Consider the following 11,475-nt stretch of genomic DNA (forward strand, 5'->3'; position numbering starts at 1 on the left):
TCAGAGGAGGTGCTGGATGAGCTGGACCTCAAGAAATACAACACAGCAGATGAGGGGAGAAGAAGACTGATACCAGCTGTGAGCAACTGCAGAAAAGCCCTGTGAGTGTTTAATTATGTCATAATCATTTCATTTGAATGTCCTTTACAAGAATTAAGTTGAAATTATTAAAATACAAGTTAGAAAAATAAGGTTAATAATTTAATTATCATGTGTTTCACTCTCTTTCAGTTTTGCTGGCTGTAATCTCACTGCTCAGGATTGTGAAATTGTATCATCAGCTCTACAATCCTCAGACTCTGTCCTGAGAGAGCTGGATCTGAGTAACAATGACCTGCATGATTCAGGAGTGAAGCTGCTCTCTGAAGGACTGAAGAGTCCAAACTGTCAGCTGGAGATACTGAGGTAATAAAAACATATAAAGGATGATGTACAGCCAGTCATTCATAATGTTGATTTGTGTTTGAGTTAGGGCTGCACGATAAATCGAAATGAAATCGCGATTAGGCAAAAGTTGCAACTGTTGTGCACATCTTGTCAGCGAAGCACTTTTCTGTGATCAGTAGTAAATCTCCATCCGAAGGGCAGAGGGGTCTGGCCTTCGCAGAAGAAATCCAGGAAATCCCTATGGCGGTAGCTGAATAAACAGAAGATTTAACTGCTTTCATTGATTCAACGTGACTAATAAACACACAACTAAGAAGATATATTATTTATCTGAGTTCTTATTATAATTATTATAATTTTCATTATAATAAAGTATATAATAATGCAATGCTAATCAACATAGCCTTTATCACTGCTTAGAATACTATGAAATATGTTGCGTGCCTTATTCTGTGTAAGAAGCCACATAATCTCACAGAAGGATTTATTTGAAAGTGAGTGTGGAGTAAAAACATGTTATTAAATGTGGTATTTTCAGGTGCTTTCAGATGAAGCAGCATTTACTACACAGAGCCATAGTTCACTAAGAAGCTACGCAAACAGCTGTCATTACCGCAAATGATTTCTTCAATTTCATAATCGCGAGATTATACCGTCTGCATTTTTTTTTGTGTAGCTTGTCAGTGAACTACGGCTCTGTGTAGTAAATGCTGCTCCATCTGAAAGCATGTGATGGAGATTTACTACTGATCACAGAACCGGCTTTACTAACGAGATGCGCATGACAATCACATTTGATTAATCGTCCAGCACTAGACTGACTTTTGGTGTGTATCTATAGGTTGTCAGGCTGTATGGTGACAGAGGAAGGCTGTGGTTATTTGTCTTCAGCTCTGAGTTCAAACCCCTCACACCTGAGAGAGCTGGATCTGAGCTACAATCACCCAGGACCATCAGGAGTCCAGCTGCTCAAACACAAACTGGAGGATCCAGACTATAAACTGCAGATACTCAAGTATGTGGGGCAGTAATGTCTCATATGTGTGTCTGTATGTGATTTGGGTTACCTAAGAGTGATTTTTTGCTGTTTGCCTTTGACAAGGGAGCCTTGTTAAAGACAAGGGAGTAACAACTCATTGTAACAAGTGAGCCATAAAGCAAGGCAGAGACAAGGATATAGGTCCAGGATGATTAAATAAACAAAACAAACACGAACCAAGGCATATGCAGGGCAGGAACACAGGCATCTACATCTAACTACTGACAGACCAGCACAGTAAACACAGGGCCTAACATACCCAGGATAACTAACTAGATCAACAAGACAAATGTGAAAACAGTGAGGCACTAATGAGGGAAACCAAAATAACTACAAAAGACAACAACACTAGACAAAGGAAGCAGAACCTAAATCAAACTAAATCAAAAATCAGAGACAGGCAGAATATGTGTTTACTATATTTCATGAACTCTATGTACAGTGTGTGTGTGTTGATCAATGTTCATAAAATTTAATTTGATTAAAAGCCTAAATTACATCTGTTCATCAAGACTTTGATTAAACTGCTTGAATCATTATTACTTTTACAATGACTTTATGTCGTTTTTGGATCTTGAAAACCTGCATAAACTTTCAGTGGAAGTACAGAAATCTCTCATGTTTCATTAAAAATAACTTCATTTGTGTTTAGAAGATGAATTTGATGGATCTGAAGGGTTTGGGATAATATGAGGGAGAGTAAATGATGAGAGAAAAGCAACAAAACTATCATTTTATTTACAGTTTTAACAATCTTCCCTCATATTAAATCATTTTGTTTGTGTGTTGTTTTTGTCTCTGTATAGTTTGGACCATGGAGGACATTTCACAATCACACCAGGACTGAGCAAATGTAAGTTATCTCTCTCTCTCTCTCTCTCTCTCTCACAAACACACACACACACACACACTCATGTTGCGTTTCCATGTTTTATGGATTCATTCCATCGGCGTAATGGTTTTTATTCTGTTCAAACTGTATTTTTTATCCCCTTACCCTAACTCTACCACTCACACAACACTTTCTGCAATTTTAGATTTTAAAAAAAAACTTTGGTCCTCATGGGGACCAAATAATGTCCACACAAGATCAAAATATACTGGTATTAATATCCTTGTGGGGACATTTTGTCCCAATAACATAGGGAATACCTGGACACACACACTCTCCTGTGCATATTTAATGATGTCATAGATGATGTAATATCTCTTCTTGTGTTCAGACGCCTGTGATCTCACACTGGATCCAAACACAGCACACACTCAACTCATCCTGTCTGAAGGGAACAAAAAAGCAACATGTGTAAAAGATCATCAGCCGTATCCTGATCATCCAGAGAGATTTGATGATCGGGAGCAGATCCTGTGTCGAGAGAGTCTGACTGGACGCTGTTACTGGGAGGTTAAATGGAGCGGCTCAGGTCATGTAGGGATTACATATAAAGGAATCAGCAGGAAAGGTGGGATTGACTGCTCGTTTGGATTCAATGAAAAGTCCTGGAGTATGTATTGTTCTGATACAACGTATACTGTCTGGTACAATAATAACAGCACTGATGTATTTGGCCCTTCATCCCGCTCTAATAGAGTAGGAGTGTATGTGGATGAGTCGGCCGGCACTCTGTCTTTCTACAGCGTCTCTGACACACACACACTCACACACATACACACATTCAACAGCACATTCACTGAACCCGTCTATGCTGGATTTGGGGTTTATCCTGAATCTTCAGTGTCTCTGTGTCAGATTTAACAACCTCTTGTGAAGAACCACAGAAGCACTTACTGAGGCCCATTTCCACTCAATGTACGAATTACACTTTGACTTTCAGTGTGGTCTGCTTTTTTCAGTTTGCCTAGTTTGTGTAATGCATGTGTGTGAACCAAGTTGATCAAATTTAATTATGTTAGATTGTATTTATTCTATAATATACATGAGTAGTGAAGATTTGCATCTTACACAATATGATATTTTTGGTATGAGCAATTTAGAACAGAAGAATAAAAAATGTAAAAAAAATAATAATAATAAAACCTTTTTTTTTTCTAAGATACACCATCTCAGTATGTAAAATCATAAAGTGATTCATATACCTTTTCACTGATGAAATTATAATTATGAAAGAATGCTCACATATATGTTGTTATAGTTAAGGACATAACACCTTATGAGTAATGGATTAATTTTGGCAGTTTTTGTGGTTGTGAATTATTTTAAAATGTAAAGTTGTGCTATTTTAATTAACAGTATTTTACCTTGCATTATGCATTCACACTTGAGATGTTAAATGACCTGATCAATTAATATTCTTTGGGATGTGTTGTTTATACAGACAAATAAAAACATACACAGAACTATATATTATTTTTTGGTTTATTTGGTCACAACTTAAATATGAGCATATCAAATTATTTTAAAAAGGTTTTATTCTAAAAGTCTAAATAAATGACAAGTTATAAATTAAAATGACTGAATCAAACTAACTTTATTATGTTGCAGCAGTGGCATCAGATCGGGTGAAAATGGCTCTTTAATGTAACCGCTGCATGGTGTAACACTGGGTTGCTTCATTCTTCATCTTCATTGGTTGCTCTCTCATGTCCTGAATGGATGATGTTGGAGTCTCTGCTGCTGGACGGGGGTCTGTGTGTCCAGGACAGTCTTCTCTCTGTGGGACACGGCTGGGGTCTGTCCCTGTTTTGTCTGAATCATCAGACTGCTGTGAGCCGGGAGTGAGAGACAATGGACACACATGAAGAACAGTTTATACTTCATTTAGGACACACTGCACCACTGCAAGGTAAGATACAAACACACACGTGCATTTGTTTTTCATTATATTAGTGAGGACATTGCATAGATGTCTATTGATTTTCTATCAGATTAATGATATTTTCTTTCCCATCTAACCCAACCCCTACCCCTAAACTTACACATCACAGAAATTTCTGCAAAACACTAGGTTTACAGCAAACACATGATTTGGCTGATTTGTAAATTTGGTAAATTTAGATTTGTTCAAAATAAACCACAAAATACAGCAGTCACAGCATGTATGAAAATAAACTACTGTATTATTATTATTATTATTATTATTATTATTATTCATTCGCAAACCTTAAGTAAACAATGTTTGATAGCAATAGCTTTTCTCTGTTCAAGTCATGCAATAAATCTGACATACGCAACCAGTTAACAGATCAACTATTCACAAATTCCTGTGATCTCCCAGATGAAGGTTTTTAAAGTAACAGTTTGCAGAGGTGGACAGTAATGAAGTACATTTACTTGATTTCTGTACTTAAAGGGTTAGTTCACCCAAAAATGAAAATTAGGCTGCGTTTTACTCACTCTCGAGGCATCCTAGGTGTATATGACTATCTTCTTTCAGACAAATCCAGTTGGATTTCATGGCACTCAGTGGGTGTTGCATTCCTTCAATCCAAAAGACGTGAAATAAAAAGTGCCCTTCCGTAAAAAAAGTGTCTCACACGGCTCCGGGGGGTGAACAAAGGCCTCCTGTAGCGAATCGATGCCTTTTTGTAAGAAAAATATCCATATTCAAAATGTAATAATCACTTTAATCTAGCTTGCGCTCACTGTTGTAAATGGAAGCAGTTCCGGGCGGATGACGTATGAGGTCAGCTTTGCGCATGCGCCGCTCAGAAGTGACGCAGCGCCTGAAAATAGGCTAACTCCCATCAACATAACCAATGTGACCACCTGCTTGCACAGGGAGTGTGCTGGGGAACCCTAACCCATTTTTGAGCGTGATGCTAACGGTCTAATCAGATTCAATGATCTATGCTAAGCTACAGCTAAAAGTGCTACGCCAGACCCGGAGATCGGCTGAATGGATTCGAAAACGGTAAAACTCAACTGTTTCAACTCTCAACTGGGAGTTGGAAAATGAGCCTATTTTCAAAAATAGTGGAGTGTTCCTTTAAGTCTTATACTTAAGGGAAAAACTTAAGGTGCTTTATGCAACTTGGCACAGTACTTTACTTGAGTATTACTTTCACTGGACACTTATGACTTTAACTTGAAAGACAAATATACTTTTCACTCCACTACATTTATATCAAGATCCATGAAGTAGAAAGTCAATATAGCAGCTTTGAAAATCAGTGGGTGATTTTTTTCTTCTCTAAAACATGACTTTTTTTATTTTTCAGAAAGTCTATCAGTAATCACTCTTGTAGGGTTACGTGAAGTGATTTCCCAGCATTTTTTGAACACTGACCAGTTGCAAATGTGATATTTATTTACAATAATGCAATAATAAGAAGTTAATATTGTGGTATATATTAGACACACTATTGTCTGATTTAGCAAAATGTGTAAATGACAATATTACCTAACCTACCAAATATAACTAAGAACTGTTGTGCATCTCCTAACAAAACACAGTAGGTGTTTGACTTAAAGCAGCACTGCACAAACCGTTCTGTGTATGACACCAAAGTACCGCAAGAGCAACTTGAGCGGAATCTGTCCTTCCAGGAGAGATATACAGGCTTGATTGAGATCTGTTGTTGGGTTGTCATAGCCTTATTGGTGATTCTGTCATGGAAGATAGACAGACTTGGTAAATGAAAGGAAATTGTAACTATAATACGACTGTCTTAAGATGGAGGACTTAAGAAGCAATCACCAAAATGTGATTGTGCTGCTGATTTGAGACTGTTTAACCTTTGGGTGATGAGAAAAATTGTGCATTTGTGTATTTAAAGGTATTTGTAATTTTCATCATTTGAATGACCAAAATGTAAAAACAAAACACTGCATAGTTCTCACTGTATGAATTGAATATAAATCGATTCTTATTAAATATTTAACTATTAATGAATTTAATGATATTGGCAACATTTTTATGATTTTCTATAATCTTTGCCCAATAAATATGTATAAACTGGCTAACTAATTACAAATTTTTTCATTTTGCTCACATACCAAAAGCATTATGCAAATGTTCATGTCATTACTGACATCTTTAGTGTTTACATGTGCATTTTTGTATAAATATTTAATTAATCAAATAAAGTTAATTACATATCAGATAGGTTAATTATATAGATCTGACAATTAGTTGTCGATCACAAAATAAAAGCATGAACAAATAAATTATGTGCATATTTAATGTTCAAACGGTAAAGTTTCAAGGGACTTTTATTCTATTCTGCATTTACTCTATTCCAAGCTGTCATATGTTCATTTAAAACTGCAGGTGATCAAACATTACATCACAGTTTAAGTGAAAACAGAGCAACATTAGATGCTCAATGATATTAAATCAGTGTTGATGATATGGAGGGGTTAGGCCTGAGATGTATGACACATGCTGTCTTTAAGCGTTTGTACCACACTTAAACCTTTCTTTTGTAGGATGTCATTTTTAAACACGTTTTGATACTACCTGTGAATTGTTTCATACTTTTGTGAGGGATCTACACAGTCACTCATTGTTAGCCATTATTTTGTCATGGTGCGCAAAAAAGAAAAAAAAAAGAAAAGCTGCTTAAGTGCCAAAATTCTTCTCTTTAATCTTTTTTTTAAGCATTTGGAGCATTAAAGTTTTCTCTCTCTCTCTCTATATATATATATATGTATGCATTGAGGAAGAACTTTAATGATCCAATCCCAATGCACTCATAATCACAATATGGATTATATTTTGGCAGAAATGTATGTTTGACAGAGCGTGAATACATCCATATCAACAGATGTGTTGCATTTTTTGTCATTTATATTGAAAAAAAAATACACTCTGAGTGTTTAGAAAGTGCAAGCGTAGTTTAGAAAACTCATAATAATAAACACTTCTACAGCATATGTACAAATACACGTTATAGATGTACAATACTGGAGTGATTTGCTTGTGCACCACATTTATTCAAGATTAAGATTCCATATATTTTTAAAACATTATAATAGATTGCTCCCGGTTCATTTTACAGTTGAATCTTTTGCAGTTTTGAATGTATATTTCCTTACAAATCTGCCCTGTGAACATGGTACTTTTTTATGGTACCATATATTTATATATCACAACATTAATATACCATCTGAATATATACATCATTAAAAATCAGGGTCCAAAAATTAACACTTGCTGAGTGCCATTAAATTAAATGCAGAAAAAAAATGTTTATAAAACGAAATGATCAGATACTGCAGTGTAAATGTAAATCCTAGATTGATCTAGAATGCCTCTAGGATTGTTTCTTCTTCTCTGTGATATGAAATAGTCCATACATGAATAATACAATAAAATAAAAACTAGAGTATTTTCTAATAATTGTCACCCGTCATTAATAAAAAAGGGAGAAAAATTAAATGAAAATAACAATAAAATAGCTCTTCCAGGATCCAGGATTTGATACATTTGTAACTTATATGCAATGAAATGAAACGGCTAAACAGTCACATACTCATAAGAACGTGTGTGTGTGTGTGTGTGTGTGTGTGTGTGTGTGTGTGGCAGAGCTCTTCAGTGATAAAAGCAATACTCATGAGTTTGTAAACCTTGTGAAGGAGCTCGCTCTGCCCGGAGAGCTGACACAGAACCGCAGCTATGACTTTGAGTTCATGCAGGTGGATGTGTGTGTGTGCGTGCGTGTGTAAAATTTACATATAAAATAAAACAAATGCAAGATAAGTTTTGTTGCAAAAAATCTAAATGGTAAATTGACGTGACACTGACAGGCTGGTAAAATGTCAATTTTGGACCCTGGTAAGCAGCACCTGTACAGTCATTACTCAGGGCTTGTGTCCTCATGATATTGCAGTCCGTGAACACCGTTCGTATCATAACTCTCATATGTTGGTTTCTGGAGCCACTCAGGTTCATATGTATCCGTGCTGTACATAAACGCTTCCTCGAAACTTCCAGGCTTCAGTGTGTTTTCTCCTTCACCGTCCCCGTCCTGCACCTCCAGCTGGACCTTGATGCGCTGGTACAACTCAGGACATTCTTCAAACTTGTCCAGGAAGTCCAGCATCTTCTGGTCTACGCAGTAGATCTCGCCGCGGACGCGCTGACCCGTACCAGGCACATTGAGCAGGAAGGGGTAGTTGTTACTGGTGGCGATCACGAGTGGGTATTGCTGTACGGTTCGAGCGTGAGCGAGGAACTCGGCCTGACCGTTGGCAGTGTTGTTTATTATGGAGTGGTTGGGCTGGCCTTTCTTCAGTGTGCCTTAGACGAAGACATGATGCTTCTGAACCGCGGCATACACCACACTGATAATGAGCTGTGGAGAAAGAGACGAGATGCTTCATTAGCATTCAAAATTAACTCACCGACAATTACAGGTCTTTTATTTTTACAGAACATTAATTTTTACATTTTGTTACATGTAAACTGAGCTACTTCACCATTGCTAGTTCATTTTTACACACTCTACTGTCTTCCCCTAACACCACCACCACACATTCTTACATTTCTCCCTCTTGCTCTTCCACAACAAAGCAACTGTGAATGTTCAGTCTACATGTAACACAGATAAATATGCTGCACAAATATAAATGTATTTATACAGCACTGTTTAGGGTTGTGATGTTCCTCCTTGTTCAAAATTAGTAGTGATTGTGCTGGGCAAACTCTGGGCAAACTCCAATTATATGATTCCAAACTTGACTGATCGGCAAGATTATAATTCCTATTTCATTACAATGGCAAGTAGAAATGTTCCGCCCCTTTGCAACCCTATTGGCAAGCCATTTGCCAACTTAGCAGACATTAAAACCATTCTGTGTCAAATATTTATGGAATAAACATGCATGTCAGACATTTTCATTTTCACACAGCAGAAATGAAGCTGTACTCAGCACTTCAAAGAAAAAATCTAATAAAAAAGGCCTTCTAGGCTTTCATACATTAGTCACTTATATGCAAGCAAATAAAACAGCTAAATAATAATTTCATTGTCATAAGAACATAAATAAGTGTATAAACATTTTACATGACCCACTATATATGTGTGATCTAACATATTTAAACAGCCATTTTTAATTTTGCTCTCATACCAAACTAAATATTTCATGTGTGAAACATGTCTGATGATGAAAGTGTAATTTCTGAGAAAGGTCTTTACAAGGTCAGATGTTGAGGTCAAGCATGGTATAAACACACTCTCAACAATCTGTATCTAAACGTAAAATTACAGCATCACAAATGTTCATGTCTTTTACACATTATTGACATCTTTAGTGTTTACATGTGCATTTTTTGTATAAATATTTAAATTTAATCAAATAAAAAGTTAATTACATATCAGATATGTTAATTATATAGATCTGACTATTAGTCGTTGATCACAAAATAAAAGCATTAAAAAATACAAACATATGCATATTTATTGTTCAAACGAGTTTTGACATGTTTTCAGATGGAAAAGTTTCAAGGGACTTTTATTCTATTCAAGCCACGCTGTCACATGTTAATTTAAAACTGCAGATGATCAAACATTATACAATTGTACATGAAAACACTGATGATATGATGCATTAGATGCTCGATGATATTAAATTAGTGTTGATTGTGTATCTCACGTAAACACACAGCACAGAAATAATACGTAATACACACAGTAATAAACATCTAAACCAGAAGAAAACTGTTTCTCTTACCGATAATATAATGGATACTTTCATTGTCCAAAGATCAAACTGTGAGTTTGACAGGAACAGGAACAAACTGCTGAAACAAGCTCGATGGACTAAAACCAAACCTTCCGTGTTTTACTCAGGAACATAAGGAAATCACGTGACACGAGGGATGGGCGGGGTTTGCTATGAAGATACTTTCTGTTTCGATTTCAGTAAAAATCAGATCTCACAGTAGATTAAAGAAACGGAGTATCAACAGAGAAATATACAGGTGCATCTCAATAAATTAGAATGTCGTGGAAAAGTTCATTTATTTCAGTAATTCAACTCAAATTGTGAAACTAGTGTATTAAATAAATTGTATGCACACAGACTGAAGTAGTTTAAGTCTTTGGTTCTTTTAATTGGTATGATTTTGGCTCACATTTAACAAAAACCCACCAATTCACTATCTCAACAAATTAGAATACTTCATAAGACCAATATGTTGTTCTGTCAGTGTTACAAAGGTGAATAAATGCAGAAATTGATGAATTTCCTTTTGTACACACCATAGTAAATATGAGCAAGTACAGAAGTCCAAAAAAGACCCCTGCAATTTCGGCAGTTTTGAGGCTGCATGGAAGGAGATTATTTTTCGCAGACTATACTGATTTTATTTTTAATGAGCCAGGGGTGTATGAAATGCTTGAGGGAACTTTGTAAATGGAGCTCATCCATTGAACCATGATAAATGTTGAACTGAAGATAAAACAGTTGCACTACTAAATATGTCTTATTCTAAATTAATAATTTAAATATTAAAGTCAAATAAAAGTTGGGTCTTAAATTTGTGTGGCATATATGGCTTGAGATTTTGACCTTTGTGCCAGTTTTGTGCATTTCTAGCACAGTTTTGGTTAAGTTACAGTTGCTTTCTGCACACACTAAATAAGGTTTATTTTTGGTGTGGGTTTTGTTTTCTGCAAGTGACTTTTGTGACTTTTAAACTGCATTTCCAAAGTCTGAACTCGCTAAACTTCAACCAAAAATATTCAGCAACTCAGAAAATATGATGATGGTCTGCGACATTAGGAAAAAATTTCACCAAAAAAAAGATTGCAAGAGATATTAAAAAACAAGTGTGTCTGCTGACTGACAGGGGCCCTGCTCCTGAGCACGGGGAATATGTCCATCTGACAAATGCATTACTTCGGAAAACTCAGCAATGTCAACAAACACAGACAACAACTGAGAGGAGTTTAAGGTATGATGACATATAGGCCTACTTATGTAAGTAAATATAGCCTAATATGAATTACCATACATTCATTTAATATAAGCTATTTATTTATTAGTATTATTTTCCTATTATTCTTCTATTCTCTTGTCATATATATATATATATATATGTTTATGTATGTATGTACTAAGAGCTCCTAAAAATATATATATTAAT

General features: G+C 35.7%; 1 protein-coding gene and 1 pseudogene across 1 annotated transcript; one reads left to right on the top strand and one right to left on the bottom strand.

Moving 5' to 3' along the window:
• The first annotated feature begins 425 nt into the window (after positions 1-425).
• LOC107576344 (stonustoxin subunit beta-like) lies at positions 426-3,404 on the top strand. Its single transcript, XM_016262539.1, has 4 exons — positions 426-430; positions 1,301-1,402; positions 2,233-2,279; positions 2,650-3,404. Exons 1-4 carry the CDS (start codon positions 426-428, stop codon positions 3,177-3,179), a joined length of 684 nt encoding a protein of 227 aa, XP_016118025.1. The 3' UTR covers positions 3,180-3,404.
• Positions 3,405-8,043: 4,639 nt separating this feature from the next.
• Positions 8,044-10,082, bottom strand: LOC107576345 (gamma-glutamylaminecyclotransferase C-like; annotated as a pseudogene).
• Between the last annotated feature and the right edge of the window lie 1,393 nt (positions 10,083-11,475).

This window comes from Sinocyclocheilus grahami, unplaced genomic scaffold, assembly GCF_001515645.1.
Source record: "Sinocyclocheilus grahami isolate Dianchi unplaced genomic scaffold, SAMN03320097.WGS_v1.1 scaffold3555.1, whole genome shotgun sequence".
Taxonomy (NCBI): domain Eukaryota; kingdom Metazoa; phylum Chordata; class Actinopteri; order Cypriniformes; family Cyprinidae; genus Sinocyclocheilus; species Sinocyclocheilus grahami.

Excerpts from the sequence above, each read along its gene's own strand:
- LOC107576344 (XM_016262539.1), top strand. Across the intron at positions 1,403-2,232 it reads TATAAACTGCAGATACTCAA|TTTGGACCATGGAGGACATT; the intron begins GTATGTGGGGCA and ends GTCTCTGTATAG. Across the intron at positions 2,280-2,649 it reads CACACCAGGACTGAGCAAAT|ACGCCTGTGATCTCACACTG; the intron begins GTAAGTTATCTC and ends TCTTGTGTTCAG.